We start from the raw sequence: 22666 nt of genomic DNA, 5'->3' as shown, positions 1-22666 counted from the left end.
GATTGATGTGTGCCAGGAGCAGTGGGCGGCTGGCATGGGCAGGGGGCAGGCGGTGTCTTCCTCCCTACCTTTCTCTGCTCCTTAGGGCTCTGATGAACGTTTGCATCCCTCCCAGTGGGAAACGTAACATTGTAGCCTGTAGTGACTTAGGTTTTGTTGCAGTTCAGGGAGAAACTAAGACCTTTTTGACCCCTAAGAGATCCATTGTGAACTCTCTTTTCCTTGAAGTGTGCTGGCCACAGCCGTGCAATTTGTTGCTAGACCAAGGCGGGTGGGATTCAGTTGCAGAAGGAGGGAGGTCGCAGGTCAGACCGCATCCCTGGTGCTGTGCTTGCTGACGAGACTGTTGTCAGGGCGTTGACTAGAGGGCCACTCTGGCAGAGGGTCTGAGTTGGGGGGCCGGGCTCCTCTACCTGGGGGGCTGCTGGCTGGGAGCCTGTGTGGTGCCCTGGGACACACTGATGCACAAGAGAGGTGGGAGACAGACCATGAGCAGGGTGCTCGGGGCTCCAGGGTCACCCAGGGCAGGCTCGGGGTCCTTCGAGGGATCCAGGGAATCAGAGGCGCCTGGAAGGACATGGAGCAGGTGGTGCCTGGGGCCGGGTGTGGTACATCCGCGAACGCTGCAGGAGGTTGTGAAGGGGAGTCCCGGGTGCTTGAAGCAAAGGGACTTCTCCGTGGTTGGGTTCATGGCACTGAAGCAGGCCAGGGCCCCAGGGGGGATCCTGAGGTTCCTGCCATGGAGACCTCTCACCTCAGAGGGAGTGTGCAGGGATGGAGAGCCACAGAGGCATGGCTGACTTGGAGGGGCCTCGTGGAAGTCCAAGCAGAGCTCCTCGGATGTGACTCCGGAGCTCTGGCAGGAGGTCTGACGTAGATGGGGGGTTTTGTGCTGATGAAGGCCATGGCCACGGGCCAGGCTGGCCTCCCATGGGGACAGTGTCAGTTACACTGAAACGCTTCTGTGGGGGCAGAAGGGTGTCCGTCAAGGAGGAGTCAGCTTGGGCAGCCATGCCAAATGCCATGGACAGGGCCACAGACCTGCATCTCTTAGAGCCCAGAGGCAGGAAGCCCAGGGTCCAGGCGTGGGCAGGGCGGGTTCCTCAGAGGCCTCCCTCCTTGATGAATAGACGCCGTCTCTCCCCGTGTCCTCCTGTGGTCATCCCTCTGTGTGTGTCTGTGTCCTGATCCCTTCTTCTTGTAAGGATACCAGTGCTGCGGCATCAGGGCCCACCTATGTAGGACTTCCAAATGTACCTGCGTTCTGAGGTACTGGGGGCTCAGCCTTCAGCGTAGGATTTGGGGGGACACAATTCAGTCCTTGAGAGGGAAGGGCTGAAAGTAGCAGCCAGGTAGGTGGGAGGAAGGCAGGAGAGTGTAATGTCGTTGATGCCAAAGCAAGGTCATGCCAAACGGGGCGGTGAAGAACAGCCCGGTGACTGGAAGGGAAGCCACGGATGACCCGTGGGCATTGGCTTTGGGGACACGTCACCCAGCATCCTGTGAAGCCGTCTCACCAGCTGGTGGGGAGGCACCAAGAGTGGTGGGGGAGAGAGGAACAGGCAGAGCACAGAGGGTTTAGGGCAGTGAGACTACTGTGTGTGACTCTGTCATGGTGGACACGTGTCATCGTCCAAACTCACACAGTGCACGGCCCCTGATGGGAGCTGTGGACTCTGGGTGACCATGACCTGCCAGTGTGGGTCAGTCGTAAGAAATGCTCTTTGCTGCCCACTTTCCTTCCTGAACACATTAAACGGGAATCCCTTTCTCCCTGCATGGGGGAGCCCAGGGTTAGGTCCCATGGTGCCAGATGTCGTGAGGCTTTTTTAAAAGTAGTGTTTAAAAGGTCACTTTTAGGTGTATTTTATCAAATTCTTAACGTTCCCCAGTAATAGAATATAACTTCCAGGAAGAGGGTTGATGGGGGAAGAGCTGGCATGTGATTCCGGGTCTGTCCGTGCGGAGTGGGATGCGTGTGCGGCATGGTTTCTTATGTGGCTAAGTCAGACCATCAGCTCCCCCCACCTGTTGTTTTTGGTCACATGTTTAGTTGGTGTTATTTCTCTGCTGTGTTAATCTGGCAAACAGGAATCTACAGACGTGGTCACAGTTGTATTTAGAAAATGTTCTGTCAGTTTGGGTTTTTCCATTGAAGAGATTTCTTGCCCCAAGACGTGGTGACCTGTTTGTTTCGGTGAATAGCTAACTACTTACTGATAAAGCCAAAACCCTAAACCAGGATTATTTTCCCGTCGCTTGGCACTCGACCAGAGTTGGTTGGACAGTACGTAAGCCACGACCGATGCGTGGGGATGGAGATTTTGTCCACCCCCAACTCCAGTCCGTGTCTGATGGTTTTACTTGTAAACTGTCCTCACTTGCAGGAAACGGGTGAGTCGTATCCACGTCTTTATTGAATATGAACCTCAGAGGATTAACGCGCTCGGCTAATTCAGACTGCCGAGTAGAGTTGCTGAAGCCAGAAACGGCCGAGAAACAGACAAGAGATGTAGAAAGTTTGCAAAACACAGGAGCGGGCGGAGAAAAAATGCCAGTCCTTTGCTTCGGCCCCAAGAGTGCCATGGGTCATATTTTGGTCCGTGTGTGAAAGGGATTAAATGACTAAAGCCAAGAGTTTCCAATTTTTTTATTGTGGTGGAATACAATACCATTTACCACTCCAGCCATCTTTCAGTGCCCAGCTCAGCATCATGAAGTTCATTCACGTTGCTGGGCAACCACCACCACCCTCCGTCTCCAGAACTTTCAATTTTCCCACGCCGAAGTGCTGTCCTCTGTGGACTCTCCCCCTCCCCTCCCCAGCCCGCGTGTCCGCCATCCTACCTTCTGTAAGTGGAGTCACACCACATCCGCCCCTTGGTGACTCGCACACTTCACTTGGTGCAGTGGCCTCAGGGTCCATCCGGGATGGACCTGCCTGTAGCAGGTGGTAGGATTTGTCCTTGTTGAGACTGAATACGTCCCGTTGTCAGTATCAACCATGTTTTATTTATCCTTTCATCTGGCCGTGGCTCTGGGGTTGTGTCCACCTCCCAGCTGTTGTGAATAATGCTGCTTGTAGTGGGTGCACACTCGTACAGTTCCACATGTGTATGGCTGTACATGGATATGGTCGCACACCTGTACAGTCACATGTGTACAGTTCCACACTTGTGTGGTCACACACGTGTATGGCTGCACGCTGGTACTGTTGCACGTGTGTGGTTGCACTTGTGTGGCTGCATACTCGTAGTTACACATGTGCATGGCTGTACACTCATGGTCGCACACTTGTATGGTTGCACACTTGTATGGCTGCACACTTGTACAGTTGCACGTGTCTGGGTGTACACGCATATGGTTGCACACTTATACAGTTGTACTCATGTAAGGCTGCACACTGGTATGGTTGCACATGTACGGTTGCACACCTGTGTGTGGTTGCACACTTGCATGGGTCTACAAGCATCTGCTTGAGCGCCTGCTTTTAGTTCTTCCACGTGAATACGTAGAAGCAGGCACTTGGATCGTTGGGGAGTTCTGTGTTTAGCCCTTTGAGGGGCCTCCGTGCAGTGTCCACACCGGCTGCTCCAGCTTACGTTCCCTCCAGCGGTGCACCGGGGTGCCAGTGTCTCCAGCCGTCGTCAATATTTGTTATTTTCTATTAAATGAGTGTGAAAGGGCCAACCAGAAACACTATTAGTATGTCAAGAATCTCTTTCCAAGTTATTGAATAAACTTCAACAAAATAATTTTAATGGTTTCATTAGCATTTCACTGTATAAATGTGTCATGATTTGGAAAATCTATTTTCTATTATAAGACGTTCAGTTAAGTGTTCTAATGATCACTGATTATTTCCTGAACGTAGACATTTCATAATAGAATTTCTGAGATGAAGGATATACAAGATTTGAAGGCTTTGATAAATACTGGCAGCCTACCATCCGGAAGATCACCAGTGCACACTCTTATCAGAATTACATGTTTTCAGAACATATTTTTTGAAGCCTGTTCTTGATTCCATGTCAATATTTGCCACTATCATGCTTTTAGCACGCATCAATGAGGGTGAAATTGTCCCTGAATGCTGCCTGGGGGTCCTGTGAGTGCCGTGGACACTGGTGTCCCGGCTGAGAGGCCCCTCCCGCCTGCCCTATCGCAGGGACGAGCCTGAGCTTTCTGTTACTCATCGCTGGTAAGAAAGTGCTTCCTTCGAAGGACCCCTTAGAACATATCGCTAATTCCAAAGATTCAAGGAAAAAGTAAACACCTGGTATTTAAAACCACTTTTTCTTTTGGACCATCAAAGTTTCGTCTGGACAGTGAGGCCCTAGCTGGAAAGACTGTTTCTAGACCGACTCCAGCGTCAGACACACGTCTGTCACCTTCCCTCCTTAGAAATTTCTCCACTTCTAAAACCCCAATTATGACTGTTCCGCCTCCCAGTCACCCCCCCCCGGCTCAAGAATTGCCAGGCGCCTGCATCCTTCAGCTGCCAGGTGTCTGTGGAAGGTTGTTTCTGTAGCTGCTCGGCACCTGTGCTGCTTGGCTCTTGCTGACCCAGGTCTTGGCCCGGGATTGAGGGGCACTTGGAGGGCTCTGAGCCGAGCTGGAACAGCCCCGGCCTGGCCTCACCCCACGCTGCCCCGACCCAGGGGAGGTGACCCCCTTACCACTGTCTCTAAGACCCCAAGCCATCCCAGAAATCCACCTGGACCCCAGCCCCCGGGCAGAGCAGGGAAGGAGGGCCTGTGGCCTTAGCACTGGGGTGTGGAGGGCGGGGTCCCCAATGTCTCCATTACCTCACCCCTGAGAAGCACCACCCCGAGGCTGGCCTCTGATCCTGTTTACGTGTCTTCAGTTCTAAGATAACTTCATTTCACATCCCTGCGTTCCCCAAGGGCACTTTTGAAACACTCAGGCACGTGTACCAGCTGTTTGGCTAGTGAGTAGGGGTGGAACCATCCGGAAGCGAACCGGCCTGGGACAGTGGGTGCCTTTCCCAGCAGATCCCTCCCCAGCCTCTGTAGAACTCTGGAGCTCTGTATGTACCTCGGGCCCCTGCACACAGGTGCCCCCAAACGCGGGAAGAGCGGCCTTCCGCGGCAGGTGGGGCACGCTGGTCTGCTTGCAAAGTGAGCGACTTGGGCTCATGCCCACCTTCCGGTCATCTCCCTCAGGAGATCATGTTTTCTCTCCGTAGTGCCCATTATTTCATAAGGAAACCACCCTAGATAGCTCTAGGGTCCGGGATCCCTCTGTCCCAGGAGAGGGGTCCCTTGTGTGAGTGTGCGGGAACATAACCTTAACTGACCAGAGCTTCTCCCTGGGAAGTGACTGATTTTTTGCGATATTTTGTGATTTGTCTGAGCACCGGTCACCTGCAGACCCTCTTGGTGTCATGGAGTGAGTTGTGCTGGTGGATAAGAATGTCCAGGTCGGGGGGGTTCCATGTTCTGACTTTCTGCCCCGGCGTTGGGCGCAATGAGGCAGAAGAGGCTCCTCCCTCCCGTGCTGTCCCCTGCATGTCCTCCTCTGTCCCCTGCCCCACCTCCCTAGCCTGGGCACTGTGACCCCTCATGGGTGCTGGGCATCTGTCCATCTGTCCCCCACTTTGTGAGGCAAGCATGGGGGGTCCAGCCTCATCCCTGTGGACAAGTCCCCAGACGGCCCATCTCAGATGCCCCTCCAGATGTTGACCCGAGGCCCCCTTGGTGGTGTCCGTGAGTCCGACCACCCCCTGCCCTGCCCTGCCCACATCCTTACCCAGGGACGCATGGCAGGAGGGACCCGGAGGAGACCTTGCGTGGGCAGGGATCGCGAGGTCCCCTACCTCTGGGTGGCGACGTACCTTTCAGGTGACGGCATGGACGGAACCCCGTGGCGCTGGGGATCTGTGGGGTGTGAGACACACCTGTTCTGTATTGAAGTTGAACTTCCTATCGTGGGCTCCCCCGTTTCCGGATTTTTCCTTTCCTTCATTTTCGCCCTGTTCCTCTGGCCTCCTGGACGTCCTTTGTCACTGAAAGTGAATGCGTCTGTCTGTTCGTCCGCTGGCTTAAGTCGTGTTCTTTTAACCCATAGGCAACGCGGTGAAGTACGATGCTGCCAACAACGAGGAGGACGAGGGGGAACAATTTGATTTTGACAGCGGAGATGAGATTCCAGAAGCAGACCGACAGGCTGCGGGCGCCCCCGCGGCCAGTAATGCGGGCGCAGATGCCACCTCAGGCTCAGGTGGGTCCCGGCGGCTCCCTCGCTCCGACGGCCGGTGGGCATGGTGCAGAAACAGGCGGGGTCCCGGAGCGGGAAGTTCATGACCTTTCTGTGTTGTGAACCGAAATGATGGATTTGCATTTGGCTACTTTCCTTTATTCCTGCTTCCGCTCTGTGTGTATGTTGGAGGGGGTGTTGTTGATACCTAATCAGCACGGCCCCAGCACTGTGTCAGCGGATGCCGTCAGACAGCTCTAGAAGGACCGCTGTTGGGATGAGTTAAACCCATGTTACATCTTGGAGGGGGCGTTGTCTGCTATGATTCCCCGACCAGGAGGATGGGTTGGGGCGAACCTTACGTGTCTTCATTCCTAACAACAGCCTCTCTGTGTCATTAGCGACTCCCCGAGCTCAGGCAGCTTCTCACTGGCTCATCTCATTGCAGAGGCCGCCCTGGGAGCCACCAGGGGCTGCGCTGACCCCTCCGATGCCTCAGAGTCGGGGGCTCCCCTCCAAACCCCCAGATGTGGGCACCTCCTGGACCCCCTGGTGTTGCATGGGCCCTGGGGGGCCCTCCACCCCCTTCTCGCCTCCGGCCCAGGAGGGCAGGTCGGCGGCGCTCCCCGTTGATGCGTGTGTGTTTGCCTCCAGGAGGTGAAGTTGGGATGGGAACAGACACGGCCGCCCCGGTGGAACCCACCACCCTTGAGGTCCCAACGAGAGTCAACCCCTACTCCGTCATTGACATCACGCCCTTCCAGGAGGAGCAGCCCCCGCCCCCAGACCCAGATGCTGAGGACGATGGCGCGAGCCAGCCTGTGGCCAGCGGGTACTCGGTGCCCGTGCCCTGTGGCTACGCCGTGCCCTGCAACTTGCCGCTGCTCCTGCCAGCCTACTCCAGCCCTGTCGTCGTCCGTGCCGCGTCCCTGGACGAGGAAGGTAGCGCTCCTCCTCCTCTCGCGTACCGCCGGCAATGGATGTCTGTTATTCCTAAGACCTGCCGTCCTTGGTGTTAGGTTAGAGCCGCCGGAGCAGACCGAGATGGAGTCGCCGGTGCACCTGCTCCTGGCTGAGGCTGCTGGCACCTGCCGCCTCTGCTGCGGGCCCAGGTGTCCGGGGCTGCTGAGAGTACAACACTGTCCCCCTTCAGCAAAGTGCAGTGTGTTCTATTCAGAGCAGACCCCGTGAACGCAGTCCAGCTGAGTTTGTCTTCTCTCCCTGAAATCCGTGCTCTCTGTCCCAGACATGCCACGGGGACTGCCCCAGGCATAGGGGTTTTGAGGGACTAGAGGCCCCGCAGACACAGAATCATAACTCGGATTATGTGAGATTTCAGTAAACGGGTTCTTTCCTCCCCTGTTAATCACAATGGAGACAAAGAAATCTTAAAAGAAAATCTTGAATTTATATTGGGAAACCACACGAGGTTTTCAGGGTCGATGTTTCCCCATATGTTTTCCTGTTGTATTTGGCAGAAATCTTGGAAATTCACCAGGATCAACCATGCTGTTCATATTTTGTAGTCTAAAGAGTAAGAACGATTTAAAAATAAGGAAGTAGATTATGCAATTAAAAAAAGATTAAGGAACACGTTCTTACATTAAAGTAATTTGCTTATTTTCAGATCATTTGGTTACTGTAAATAATTGAACACTAATTTATTTTTAAGTAAATTAGCATATTTAAAAACCATTGGCTTCTTTTTGTGCTGTTATCCTAGAGCCATTAATAAAACCCTATCATAATAAACACTATTGTAAGTCCCCAGATCCTGGGTCTGTGTTTGTTTCTTGAGCCTTTAAAGATAAACAGGTGCACCAGGCTCTTTCCTGAGGTCTTGAGGAAAGCCTGGAGTGCAGTGTGAGGCTGGGGTCCGGGCATCGGACCTGTGCTGGTGGCCTGCTGTGCACCTTGTGGTTCTCCCATGGACATGGGGGGCCTCCTGGCTCTGCAGGGGCACAAGCTCCCTAGTACGGAGGCCACCTCACCTGGAACACGGCCCTCAGACACAGGAACAGCCAAAACCCCTTCTCTTCCTCCCTGCCCAAAACCTAGTTTGAAAAAAGATTCCGAGGTTCCCCTTCTGTTCTTTAGTGGTCCTCCAATGGCCAGAAACTCATGGTGCCGTGCTTCTTGGCACGAGCTTCCAGATCTTTCCAGAACAATAAAGGATGAGCAGTTGGTGTGGCCAGAGAGAGAACAACTGAGTATGCTCACCTTCTCCTGACCTCCCCTTATCCAAGTTCTTGTGTCTGAGCAGACAGTAACATTGGGGTGCATCTCCTTTCTTGAAAGGGGAGCCCAGGGAAAGAAAGCATTGTTTTGGGTGGGCAGTCAAGATGAGGCCTGGGTGGTGTGCATTCAGGGATGAGTAGTGGTGCCCTCGTCCCAGCCACAGGGAAAATAATTATGGTGTGAAGTGTGTTTGCTGCCAATTAATGTCCTTTCTTCAATGACTTTGTCGAATAGCTTTTGTCTTTTGGGAGGTCCTGTGGGTCATTCTTTGGGGCAGAGTGGTGTGGCGGGAAGAGCAGTCTTTGGAAAGGGGTGCAGGTTTGAGTTAAAATCCTGACCCTGCCTCTGACCTGACGTGTGATCCTCGGGAGATGCCTACCGTAGTTCAGTGGCCTTGAGAACGCAATGAGTTCATGTCTGTGTGGTCCCTGCTGCACTGCCAGGGAGCTCCCCGCTACTGAGGAAGGGTATTTGCTAGTATTTATCAGGATCAGGGGACCATTTTTATGGGTGAGGTCTGCGAGCTAATTATACTGAGCACAGCTCTTGTGCACCTGGAGTCAACTGTTGAGCAGTTTGAAAGTGTTCGAGAATGCTTGTGTGGAACCCCGTCAATCCTTTCTTAAAGTCTTTTTATGGACAGTTTCCCAGCGTAGCCATTACCCACTGGGCCTTGGTTGAGCACATGTCCTTTTGTCCTGAGCTCATCACCCTCTTGGTAAACCAAACCCAGAGGTGGGAGAACAGCCATCAGCCAGGACACGTGTGACAGACTGTGTGTGTAGGCATATATGTGTGTGTGTGTGTGCGCGCGCATAAGTGTGTGCATGTGTGTGAGTTTGTGTGTAAGTGTGTGCACATGTACATGAGTATATGAAAGGTTGGTTGTCAGGTATCATGAACATAACTCTTTCTCCCTTGAGAATCTTTGGAGGCTGCCATTTAGACACACGTTCAAATAAATGACAATTGTAAATTTCCGTGAAAAGTTAAGAATGAGAAAAAATAGTTTTGTCACTCTAGCTTGATTCCTTTGGGGTACCATTTTAATTCCAGCTGTTTCAGAGGGCTTTTGGATATCGCTTTTTACTGCAATCCTATTTTAAATACATCTTATTTAAGACCTGAAAAAACTCTAAATCTACCAGGTAATCATTTTTATGCTAAGATAAGCTTATCATTGAAAAAATTATAAAACCATTTTAAGGCTAAAAAGCCACTCCGTATGTATTTTACCCTAAGCCTAGAACCGTGTGAATTTTTTTCTTTCCTCACAGAAACACAGGAAGTAGAAGACAGCCAGGTTAATTCCTTAAGTTCTGAGGATCCAACGAACAGGTACGTTTATTAATTTTCCACACGTGCTCTGAGTTCACGACCCTTCCCTGAGATGTGGAGTGCAGTGGTGCGAGGTGCTGCCCCGCCCGCCCTCGGTGCTGTGAGGTGGTCAACAGACCAGGCCTGGCCCCAGCCCGACACCCGCCCCTCCCAGGTCCTGGGCAGCTCTGTCTTCTGTACCGTCGTGGGTTCTCCGGAATACGAGGACTCTGCAAGGTGTTCGTGTTCTGTGGAAAGACAGGCCATCTGAATGCACAGGCAGGTAGACCAGGAGGGCGCGGCGCTCCTCGGGCTCCGTGTAGCTTTCACTCTGTGTGCTTTAGCATTGTAGAGGGTCTTAGAATCCTGTGGTGGGTTGGGTGGGGGTGTGTTTACAGTGTGTCTAACCCACCTTTCATCCAGAATCCTCCAAACTGATTTGAGGATTCTAGATCTTTCTTTCATGCCACTTGCCTTCAGAAATGCTATGTCATCTGCCTGGGATGCCTGGGAAAAATCCCATCTTCCAGGTGAACTCCTATTTCCATTTCACAACCCTGCCTAAATGTCCCATTTTATAAAATTCCCTCTTTCATTCTTCCAGAGCTGTGTAGGCACATCTGCTTTAAAGCTGATTGCTGTGTGCCCTCACTGTTTTTTTGAGTGTCCTCTTCTGCTGTCGAGCTAAGAATTCTGCAAAGTTAAAGACCAGGTTTACCAAGCGTTAGCCTGGCAGTGTGCTGGGCGCATGGTGGGTGGGCCTGTGTGGTGTTATTGGGCGGCTCTATGGAGGTATAATTGCACACCATGCCTGTTTCAAGTGTACTGTCCTGTGGGTTTTGGTACATTGCATCGTCTGTTTTAAAATTGTGTTAAAATCTATATAACATAAAATTTTGCCATTTTAACCATATAAAATGTAGTGGCATCTCGTGCATTTACTGTGTTGTACCAACATCACTACTATCTACTTTCAGCATTTTTCATCTTCTTAAATGGAAACTCTACCCATTCTGTGGTAATTTACCATTCCCCTACCTCCAGACCCAGAGAATCTCCATTCTGTGTTGTGTCTCTACGAGTTTGCCTAATCTAGCTAACTCATGTAATTGGAATCACGGTAGTTGTCCTTTTGTGTCTGACTTATTTCACTTTGCATCATGTTTGCAAGACTCCCCCGTCTTGTAAGATGTGTCCAGATGGCCTTCCTCTTCAAGCCTGAACATTCTTCCTTTGTGAGTACACATTGACCTCTCAGTGGACTCTTGGGTAGTTTCCACGTTTGGGCTCTTGTGAATAATGCTGTTGTGAACACTGGTGTACAAGCATCCGAGTCCTTGCTCCTTATTCCTTTGGCTCTATACCTGGGAGCAGAACTGCTGGGTCTTGCGATGAGTCTCTATTTAACTTTTTGAGGAACAGCAAACTGTCTTCCACAGGGGCTGTGCCATTTTACATTCCCACCAGCAGTACAAGTTCCGATTTCTCCATAAGATCACCTAAGTTATTTTCCATTTTTAAAGATTATAGTCATGCCACTGAGTGTGGCATGGTCCTCGTGGTGGCTTTGGTGTGCATCTCCTTGGTGACTGATGATGTGAGCGCCACTTCATGTCCTGTTGCCCATTTGTATGTCTTCTTTGGAGGAACGTCTTTTGAGTCCTTTACTTTTTCCTGAATTCAGTTTTTTGTTCTTGTTGAGTTGTAGGTCTTCTTTATTAGTATTAATATTAATCCATTATTGGTTACGTGATTTGTGAATGTTTTCTCCCATTCTGTGGGCTGCCTTTCACTCTCTTGGTAGTTTCCTTTGTATAAAAGTTTTTAATTTTGATAAAGTCCAACTTATGTATTTTTTTCTTTTATATTGCCTGTACTTTTGGTGTCCTATCCAGTAAGTGGTTGGCAAATCCAGTGTCCTGAAGCCCTCTCGCCATGTTTTCTTCTAAGAGTTCTCTGTTTAGCCTGTGAGGTTGAGTGGCACGTTCTGAACGGTGTGTTAGGTCTGGTTGATTTGTGGTGTTCTTACGGGTCTGCTGCCTGATGGTTCCATCACTGGAAGTGCTAGATTGATGTCTCTAGCTATCATTGTGAGACCGTCTATTTCTGTCTTCAGTTCTGTGCATTTTTGCTTCATTTATTTTGGGGCTCCTTTGTTAGCTGTGCGTGTGTTTATAATTGTTACATCTTCTTGTTGTACTGAACCTTTTATCAATTTATAATCTCCTTTGTTTTTTGTAACCTTTGATCAGTTCAAGGCCATTCTGTCTGACCAGCCTTTACCACGTGTTAGAATGTCTACCACCTGGCCTGGTATTGTGTTTGGTGCATGGTGGGTGTGTTTGTTTGTTACCTTTTAGCTCAGTTAGTTGTATCTTAATTTACCAAGTATTTACCGCGTGCCCGGCACGTGCTAGGCATCAGAGATAGAGTAACAGCAAAGCAGACAGCGAGAGTGCGGGGTCCTGTCTCGGGCATGTGGACTCATGCACGCAGCTGGGAGTCCTTGGTCTCGGTCTGCTGTTCTCACACTCACTTGGCTTTTCCTTTCTGACAGTAGGCCGGCCTCTGAAAGTACAAAGGTGCTCTCCTCCCAAAATGAGTGTGATCTCTGGAGGAAGGTACACACTTGCAGGGTTTTCTACCTAGATTACATTACGTGTGTCGCCAAGTAGATCCACTCAAGACCCTTCATTAGAATCATGGTCTGTATATAACGAAAGAGGAGTGGGGGGCACATTATCACTGGTAATCTAAACTTCATGATGAGAAATATATCTGCTGAAGGGATGATTTGTTAGAACCTAAAGGAGGTGAAACGACGTGAGAGGGTAACCTCAAACTGTTTTCCAAAGTGCGACCTTGTTTAAACTTATGGAAACACTCAGGAATAGTTTAAAATATCATCCATACTTGCTTCAGATTTTCTCCTTTTTTACTTAATGTTATTTTGATGTAATCTTAGACTTAAAAAGTGTAAGAATATTTTTTTTTTAATGTGACAAATTCTTCGACTAAGTGCAGGACTGACTCCACTTATTTCCTCACGCACACCCACAACACATCCTCCAGGAGCTAGTGTCTGTGATCTGGACAATTTGAAGACCTTTATCATCTTCCCTGGCCTCTCAGTCTTGCAAATATTTAACTATTAAAACTAATAGCAAACAAACAAAAATGATGGTAATGGAAGAGACCACCCGGCAGTAACCCCCACCACCTCTGTCACTTACTGTGAAGTGTGGCATCAACTCCGTATTAAGGATTCTTTTATCCATATGGACGGTCTGCAGAGCGCCCTGTGTTCATCTCGGGGTGCTGACCGGCGTTCCCGGCTCTCTCCCTTTCCGGGAAGTGCTTTACGCAGCACCGAGTTTTTCCTTGCAGCGTGCTCCTGTGCGTGCCGCTGAGACCCTCCCCAGTGCTGTGTCCCTCTCCCCAAGGTGGCGCTTCATCTGTTGAGTGAATCTGATCTCATTGCGGCGGCCTGCCATTGCCTGCAAGACAGCGTCCCCGTCCCTCTGTGAGACCCGTGGCTTGGCCCCCGGGGCCCGCTCTGTGAGCACACCACCAGTCACGTCGTGAGCATTGTTAATTTCTGGTGGTGTGATGTCGCTTTCTCCCACTAACCTGTTCCTGGAGGCCCCGAAGGCCCGTTGACACCTAACTGACCCTTGAGAAGTTCTGGTGGAAAACCGGAAGACAGTTCAGGTCTTCTGGGACAGGGACTTCATGTCTTCTCGTGTCTGTGATGCTGTGCATATGGTGGGCCTTCGAGGGCACTCCTGGATAGCCAGGCATGAAAGTTTGAACTTGGGCTCTGTGTTGAGATGCCGCAGCTGGGCTGTTAAATTGGGAATGTGCAGATTAGGACCGGCTGAGTGAGGGGGCAGAAGCCTCCGCAAGTGTCCACATGTAGCTCCCTCAGCCTCCCAGTGACCGGTGTGGGGAGTGAAAACCCCGGGGTGACTGATGGAAGGCATAACTTTGGCACAAAGGCAGCCTGGTCACCAGATCTATGCCGTGCACATCCCAGGACCGGGGTGGTGCAGTGAGCTGGGGGCAGGGCATCCTCTGCTCCCGTAGATACGGAGCCAGGCCACCAGCACCTGTCACTTACTGGGTAAGAGTGGAGCAGAGGTCACTAGCTTGTCAAGGGCTTACTCTGTTGATTTTACAGGGTGCCCTGAGAAAGCAGAGCGGGAAGGTATGGTGGGAATCTCACACTTGGGTCCTTGTACACGGGTCCAGACTGTGGGTGTGAGCAGGCTTGTCGTACTGTGAAGTGCACGGGCAGCAGCTCAGAAGACAGGATGCTCAGCACAGAGCATCTGTGATAATCTCTGGGGAAACATAGAATGTACATACGGTGACGCGTCTGTACCCTTTGGGGACATCCAGCGGTCTCATGATGGGCAGCATTCCGCTGTTGTGATTCTGTGCTTTGTTTTCTCTTAGCGACGACCGGGTGCATAAGGAGGACAGTGCGCTCGCCCGCTGGGTTGCGGACCCAGCCAACACCGCGTGGATGGAGAGTAGGTACCGCTGTCACCAGGAACCTGGCAGGGCCGCCCCGGGATCCTCGCCGCGCTCTGTGGGGATGCCGCCCCGGGGGACCGTGTGTTTTTGTCAGGTTCTGCTGATGAGTCTCAGGTCCTATTCTGATGGAACACTTAGCAGTGTGTTCATTTAGCTTACGTACTGACCAGGGCTGACCCGGCACTCTCTGCAGCCCTTCTTTAGATCCTGTCGGACCGTCTCCGCTCGCCCCGTCCCTGCACGTATGTGTTCCTCATTGCTTCTTCCTCGTACAGTGTTTGGCTTTTGTCATGATAGTCCTACATTTGGGGAACTGATGCTTTGACCCGGGCCCTTAGACAGCAAGTCACCACTGAGACATCAACCAGGTATTTTTCTTGGGATTCTAAGATGCTTTCTCATGCTACCATTTTGAAAACGGGGTGGGTGGCTGGTTAAGCCAGCCCACCGTCCAGATGGCATACCAGATCTTCTGTTCCACATGTGGTTGAGAAAGCTGAGCTATTTTTAACCACATATGATTTTTAATTTTTAAAGAAAAGTAAAGGTGGCTTTTCTAATTATCTCTTTATTATCCACTGGCTCACTAATTTTTGTATAATTATTTTATATGATTGACTTCCAAGGGAGAACTGTCTTAACTGTCTCCTAATTATTAAATTATCTCCTGGAATGTGTCATTCTGGTTTTAATTATGGCATTGTGAAACAAGGAACTTAGCATAAATAGATGATTCTGCTGGGGGCTGCCAAATTGGGATCATTACAGGATGAGGTTAATATCTTCCAGTTCTCTAGCAATGTTATTTCCAGAGTAAAATTTGTCTGACTTTCTCCCATTTACTTGTTTTGTTACATAAGTGGCAGTTAATTAGAATAACACATTAAAAATCTGGGTATAACTTTCGACTCCCCCAAAACTTAACCACTAATAATAGCCCTCCTGTTGACCGGAGGCCTTCCAGATCACATACACAGTCAACTAACCCATATTTTATGTATGTGTTATATACTGCAGTCTTATAATAATCTAGAGAAAAAAATGTTATTAGAAAAATCATAAAAAGGTGAAAATACATTTGCGGAATGTACTGCAGACATCAAAAACAAATCCGCACGTAAGCGGGCTTTGTGCGTTCACAGCTGTGTTTTCCAAGGGTCCACAGACAAGCATCCCTCACGTTATCTAACAGGAGTAGAAATGCTTACCGTGGTTGCAGTTAATATTACAAGGAAGCAAGCGTCTATCATACGGGGGCTTGACAGCAGCAAGAGAATGAAGAGCGTTCCCGAATTTGCTCCCGTAGTGCAACAGTGGCTCAATGTCAGAGGAAGTGTTCAGTGTATTTAGCTCATTTTCTTGCTGTTGCTTAGTCACCAGTGACTTTGTAGTGTGGTTGATTTCCACGTGAGGCCTGAACTCTTACAAATATTTAAATGCATTTCTGGTTTCACACATGCTCTTGTACGTGACCTTCTCATTCAGTGTACACTGAGTAGTTTGCCCGTGGAGGGTCCTCGCTTTATCTTAAGAAAGCTTGTTATAATTTCATAGGACACGAATGTTCCACATAATATAGTTGGAGAGATTTTACCCTAACAGGTGAACCTTCGCACCCTTGCTTAAGCCTGCTTTTCCTAGCCAGAGGTTCAGAATATCATGGAACGATGGGTTTATTTTAACAGTTTCCTTTTAATATAGCCCCACTTGAGCTGTCCCGTTATTTCTGAAACTGTGTACAGCACCTTTGCATTTTTTTGCATATCGGAACACATTAACTTCGTAAACTTAAAAATATTTTTAAAGAGCCACACAGAGATACATAGATGAACACAAAATAATGGACTAAATTGGTCTAGAAACCACAAAACTCCCTGTTGGAGAGATTTTGCAGCTGGTTCGTGTAGTGTCATCCTTCAATCCCAAGAAAACATCCTGTCCCAAAAGTAATACTTATGTTTTGGTAGGTTATCACCAATTAGCCCTTACAGACTAACTTTCTGAATAATTACAGCATCATAGGAGGCTGCGGTCCTAAACAGTGTAAATTGTACTTGGGTGGTCTTGGTTGGTTTTTAACGTTTCCCTCTTTTTTTTTTTTTTAAGATTTTATTTATATATTTGAGAGAGACAGCCAGCGAGAGATGGAACACAAGCAGGGGGAGTGGGAGAGGAAGAAGCAGGCTCCCAGCGGAGGAGCCTGATGTGGGGCTCGATCCCAGAACGCCAGGATCACACCCTGAGCCGAAGGCAGACGCTTAGTGACTGCGCTACCCAGGCGCCCCTAATGTTTCCCTCTTTTTATTCCAGATCCAGAAGAAGCCATTTATGATGACGTGCCAAGAGAAAATTCAGACTCTGAACCAGGTTTGAATTGTCTGTAATTGAATTTTAGAGGATTCAGTCTACCAGTGTTTCCTTCTGGGTGTAAAAAATGATCAGTTCGTGTGCACACAATCCCTAGATACACAGCTTTTATGTGTTTTATTTCGTGTTTTGTATGTTGTGTAGTGTCTCACTGATATCATGGGGGGGAGCGTTGGTCTGTGCACGTAGGTGTGTGTGGTTCTGTTAGGGCACTTTAGGGTAATTGATTCATGGAAAGAAGCAGGAAGAGTTAATGATGCGAAAAATACGAACAGAAAGGTAAAAAACATGGAAGCTATAAGAACTAGCATATGTATAATAAATGACTTAAGTGAGAAAATAGAAGGAAGTACTAATACATTTCCAGGATTAAAGAATGATGTACGTTCTCAGATTGTAGAAATACAAAATCAAAAGCAGGGTCAAGCCTGAATCCATACCCAGGCACATACACTTGAACCGCTGAGCACAACTCAGTCCACTCATATCAGAACACAAGTGTTTAAAAAGAGGGGGACAAAGGCAATATCAGATAAAGATTGGGGAGATTTACCACTCAGACTCTAAAAACTATTCCATGTTGCGTTTCAAGGAAAAAGGTACTGAACGTAATGAGCTGCAGAAAGAACAGAGAGCCAACAATGACCTTGTGAATGAATCTGAGCAAGCATTGATTAAGACAGCACTAACAGTACAGTTCCGTTTCCCGGGTGTGACCGCAGGGCGGGGCTAAAGCCCTAGGCAGTGTACCTGTCATATGGAGGGGTGGCTGACGTTCTGCACCAGGAACTGCAGGAAGAGGGTATAAATAATGATTGTGTGTTTTTTTGCTGTGATAGGCTGGGTCTGCATTTACGGGCAACCCACTAAAGAATAGAAACAGATTATTTCACTTCTAACCCCGTAGGAAAAAACCCAATCTGGTAGAAAGCAAGAAAATGTAAAATAGGAGAGTATGGCAAATAGTATGAAAAAAGATGGCAAAAATTAGTCTAAATATATTGCTTTTTGTAGTAAATATAAATTGAGTCCAATTGCCCAGAAAAGACATTCTCAGGTTGGGTAAAATAGCAGAGCTCGGCGTGTATTTTTATGAAAGATGTATAAGGATAAAAAACATTTGTAAGTAAATGGATGGAAGAAGAAATATAAGGCCAATTCCAGCCAAAATATAGCTAGTATTACTCCAATATAGTGAGTGTTGGGGTATAAAATATTAGGTATGGAGTCCTTCACGAGAGAGAGCTGTACCGGTTCTAAACTTGTGTACACCCAACAAGACAGTCTCCAAAGGTATAAAGTAAATAGGACTGAGCTATAATCAGCGCTAGCTAAGTTCATAATTGGAGTGGGGTGTTTTAAGAAAGCTCCTTCCACTGTCATGGAGACCGGATGTGAAATGAGTAAACTGCAGAAGAGCACAGTATACGATAAACCTAAAGGTAATATATAGAACCCTGAAGCTAGTAGCTTCAGAATGCATTTTTTTCAAACACATGGGATATTTATAAAAATTATATACCATTCCTCAAAGCAAATATTAACAAATGCCAAAGAATTGGTATTCAGGCCTCATTCCCTTATTTTTAAAAAAATCAATAAAAAGAAACATTTGAATGTTAAAAAATAACACTAGTACCTAGCTCATAGACAAGGCTGAAAGCAGAATGGAAATTAGGAATATTTTGATTTGAATACTAATGAAAATATTACATAAATTCCTACGGGATAGATTTAAAATAATGAATTATAGACACAACGGCATTTGTTAATCAAAGAACATGGAAAAATAATGAGCCAGCATCCAACTCCGTTATATAAAAGAAAAGCAGAGTAAACTCAGAGAAAATAGAAGGAAATAAAAATGGTAACAGCAAAAGTGATTAACAGAAAACAATAGTATCAACAGAACCAGAGAACAGTTTTCTAAAAATAATATGAAAATAGACCAGCCTCTGGTAGTGTCGGGAAGAAAGGATAGTATTGTGAGGAGAGAGAAGGAAGGAGGGAAGGAAAAACTGATCAGGAGCAAGAAACTGCAGTAGAAACTGATAAACACCATGAAGGGATTCTAGAAACAACTTGGTATCAATCAGTTTAAACACTTGGACTGCATCCGAGGTAAAAAACATTAATGCATAATGATTCCTGATATAGAATTAATTGCTTAACTAATGTGCCAGACAGCCCACTAAGACCAGTGTTCTCATCTCAGAGTGGCCAAACCATCAGGGGACAGACAGCCCCTGTGCTCTACACACAGTTCCAATGGATAGTTGAAGACAGGAGCAGGTAACTCACTTCCGGGTCTTAGTATCAGCTTATAACCCCCTTCACCCAAAGGGGTGATGCTGAACATCCGAATGAAAATGGAAAGAAATAAAATCCAGCAGTATCCCAACAAACAAGCTAAAGCCAACCTCAACCCTTTAGGAGGTCTCAGGTGTTCATGGATCCCTTAACATTAGCAGGTTCTTTTACCATCTTTTCCACAGGAACAGACTAATGGACATAAACCTTATGTTCATCTCAATAGATGCTTAAAATGCACTTGATAAGATTCTATGGCCATTCAGTGTTAAAAACTCATGACAGAAGGAAAGATCCTCAGCCTAACAAAGGACGTGTTCTTGTAATCTGCATCCAATGCACTAAATGATGGAGAGTTAGAAGCACGTGGTAATGTGTTCATTCCACAGTGCGTTTGGACGCTGTCACATACTGAGCACTGATCTACGTTCAGCCAACAGAGCCGTCTCTGCCCTCAAGATTCCGACATTGAGGGAGACGGACACTTAACATTTGGGTCCCTTTGTAAATTTAACTCAAGTGCTTACGAAGGGATGTGCTTCCAGGTATCTATTTAAATGCATGCTGCAAAGAAAGTGGGTATTAAAGACTGGTTTCTGTAAAAAACAGGTTTGAAATTTATTTTTGGGTTATTTATGCTACCAGGTCGGCCTTTCCCAGCACAGAAGGGGTGATAGGAGGCCTCCAACACCAAAACACCAACAAGAGGTCTACCAGTAGTCTCCCTAGGTGGCAGCCATTCTGGGGAGAGCCAGCTGTGTCCCTGTGAGGACTGCCTGCAGGGCCCTGATGTGTGCCCTGGCTCTAAATCTGTGAGGTTCCTTGTGAGTATAATTGTAGAATTCAAGCTGTCTAGGACATCGGCTGTGTGGTGAACTGTGGAGACACGGATGTGTCCAAGGGAGAGCAGAGGCCTATGAGCTTTGCGCAAGATATAGCCATTTAAGGTGAAGTTCTGTCACAATACTGGGAAGATACTGAAGACTTTCTCATGACATATGATGATAACCATCTATATATTTTTTAATTGTGGTAAAGTGCACACTACATAAAATTGTCCATTTTATCCAGTTCAGTGTGTACTGTTTAGTGGTACGAAGCACACTCACGGGCTGGTGTGGCCACCCCCACCACAGTCCTGGCCTAGGGCAGGTAACAAGGTTGCTGCCCAGAATAACTCAGCCAAGGAAACCAGCTCTCCCTTCACGCCTGGGGGAGAAACATGTGCCAGGTGACTGCGTTTACTTTCCAGGGTCAGAAAGCATCACCCTCTGCATCCAGGAACTCCACAGGGCCTCACAGTTCACAAACCATCAGTCCTCTGTAGTTAACAAGACGCTGTAGAGCCCTTGAAATTTCAGTATGTGGAGGGGGGAGGCCCAGCTAGCACTGCCTTTTCCAGAACGTGGAGCAGCATTATTTTCACACGTCCTGACCACTGAGTGGTAACGTCCCTAAGTTAAAGGGGGTCCATTGCGCCTGGGGTTGTGATGGCACTTACTTTCCTGAGATGGACAAGCCATCCAGCTGACCCGAGAGCAGGGCTCACAGACGAGCAGGGGCCCTCAGCTGCCCCCCCAGAGCTGGGACCACTCTGGGAATCTTACTGTAGGTACGGGCACCACGTGCCATGCTATGTGTGCAGACTGTTTCCTGCAGACAGAGTAGCCCGAGGTCCAGAGGGGTTGGTGATGGGACGACGGTGTGCTAATCTGGCAGCTTCGGGACTCGTGAACCGCGCTGGGGGAACGGTGCCCAGGCACACACCGGCACGTGTGGGTGCCTCCCCTGCTGAAGGGTCCGTGGCGGGTCACCAGGTCCTTCCACTCATGGCCAGCTGCTGTTGTCAGGATGGCTCTTGGCCCTGACTTGCATGGCAGCTAAGCCAGAGTCTGGCTGCATCCCCAGAACCCACCTGCCCTGTTGACCCACTGCCCAGTTGGTGGTCATGGTAGGCGTCCTTCAGGCACGCTGAACCATGCGCTGCGGCTCCTGGAAAGTGAGCTCATTTTCAAATATTGCTGGGTTTTACCCAGATGACATTTAACTCCTTAGCTCTTTTAACCAGAGATTTGGATTCGTCTTATGTTCTAGAAGTAATCTGAATCCAGTGGATGTCATGCAAGGCCAGGGTAATCTGAAATATTACAGGAATTTTCAAAGTGACAAATTCCTATGTATTTTTCATTTCCAGTGAAAGCAAATTTGCTTTTAAGTATCATTATATATACAAAGCTTGCTCTTGGCCCTAAAGAATCTATTGATCAAGGTTTAATTACTGAAGAGTTTTAAGGCCAAGTTTTATTACAGAGGTCAGTGGAGGATGCATATGGAATAAATTTAATCAAGAAATGTGAATGTATTTTCAGGTATGGAAATGCCATCTTTTATCTAACTTTGTACTGTCCTTCGGTGATAATTTAAGCAGAAATTACTTTTAACAAGTCACTTGTACCTGAGAAAGTTCATCTGAAATAGCCATTTATGCTCATGTGTTTAATAAGTAATAGAAATCAGAGAGACACTGATAACCCTGGAAGTTTGTAGAATGACGTTTTCATTCTCAGAAAGTCCCGTCACCAGCAGCACGGCACTGAAAATAGGAAACCCATCTGTATTTTTCTGTTCCATTGCATTTTTTTGTATTAGTCAAGGCGTATCACAGAGTTACTTTTCGTGGATCTGTGGCCTTTGCACCTATTAGAAAGGAAGCAGATTAATTGGTGATGAATGTCAAGACTTTCTCCTTGCTATGGGAGTACCGATAAGGCAGCTGGGCTCAGTGAACTCACTTTTGCAGAATACAGATTATGGAGTAAAAGATGGGAATTAAAGCCTTTGGAATTTTTAAACTATAAAGATCCCTTTGTATTTGGTGGCATAGACCTGTGTTCATTACTAATTATGAAATGACTGATGTGATTAAAACATTTTAAAAGCAGTAATAGGTTATAAGATTTATTAGACCATTGTTAGCACAAAGGCAAAATTGTTTTTTAATGATTTTTTATTATATTATGTTAGTCACCATACAGTACATCCCCGGTTTCCGATGTAAGGCTCGATGATTCATTAGTTGCGTATAACACCCAGTGCACCATGCAATACGTGCCCTCCTTACTACCCATCACCGGCCTATCCCATTCCCCCACCCCCTCCCCTCTGAGGCCCTCAGTTTGTTTCTCAGAGTCCATAGTCTCTCATGTTTCATTCCCCCTTCTGATTACCCCCCCTTTCTTTATCCCTTTCTTCCCCTACCGATCATCCTAGTTCTTATGTTCCATAGATGAGAGAAATCATATGATAGTTGTCTTTCTCTGCTTGACTTATTTCACTAAGCATTATCTCCTCCAGTGCCGTCCATGTTGTAGCAAATGTTGAGAACTCGTTCTTTCTGATAGCTGAGTAATATTCCATTGTATATATGGACCACAACTTAATTCAGTCATCTGTTGAAGGGCATCTCAGCTCCTTCCACGATTTAGCTATTGTGGACAATGCTGCTATGAACATCGGGGTGCATATGGCCCTTCTCTTCACTACGTCTGTATGTTTGGGGTAAACACCCAGTAGTGCAATGGCTGGGTCATAGGGTAGCTCAATTTTTAACTTTTTAAGGGACCTACACACTGTTTTCCAGAGTGGCTGCACCAACTTGCATTCCCACCAACAATGT

At 47.9% G+C, this 22666-nt stretch overlaps 1 protein-coding gene across 1 annotated transcript in view; it reads left to right on the top strand.

Annotated features, from left to right (window-relative positions):
• Positions 1-22666, top strand: part of ARHGEF10 (Rho guanine nucleotide exchange factor 10) — an 89817-nt gene that overhangs the window by 4796 nt on the left and 62355 nt on the right. The window contains exons 3-7 of the mRNA XM_040643178.1: positions 6091-6243; positions 6874-7161; positions 9735-9795; positions 14233-14309; positions 16624-16680. Coding sequence (XP_040499112.1) covers positions 6091-6243; positions 6874-7161; positions 9735-9795; positions 14233-14309; positions 16624-16680 — 636 coding nt within the window. The remainder of the gene's footprint in view (positions 1-6090; positions 6244-6873; positions 7162-9734; positions 9796-14232; positions 14310-16623; positions 16681-22666) is intronic.

Source organism: Ursus maritimus, unplaced genomic scaffold (assembly GCF_017311325.1).
Source record: "Ursus maritimus isolate PB19 unplaced genomic scaffold, ASM1731132v1 scaffold_28, whole genome shotgun sequence".
NCBI classification, from domain to species: Eukaryota; Metazoa; Chordata; class Mammalia; order Carnivora; family Ursidae; genus Ursus; species Ursus maritimus.
This window is presented reverse-complemented; position numbering and strand designations above follow the sequence as displayed.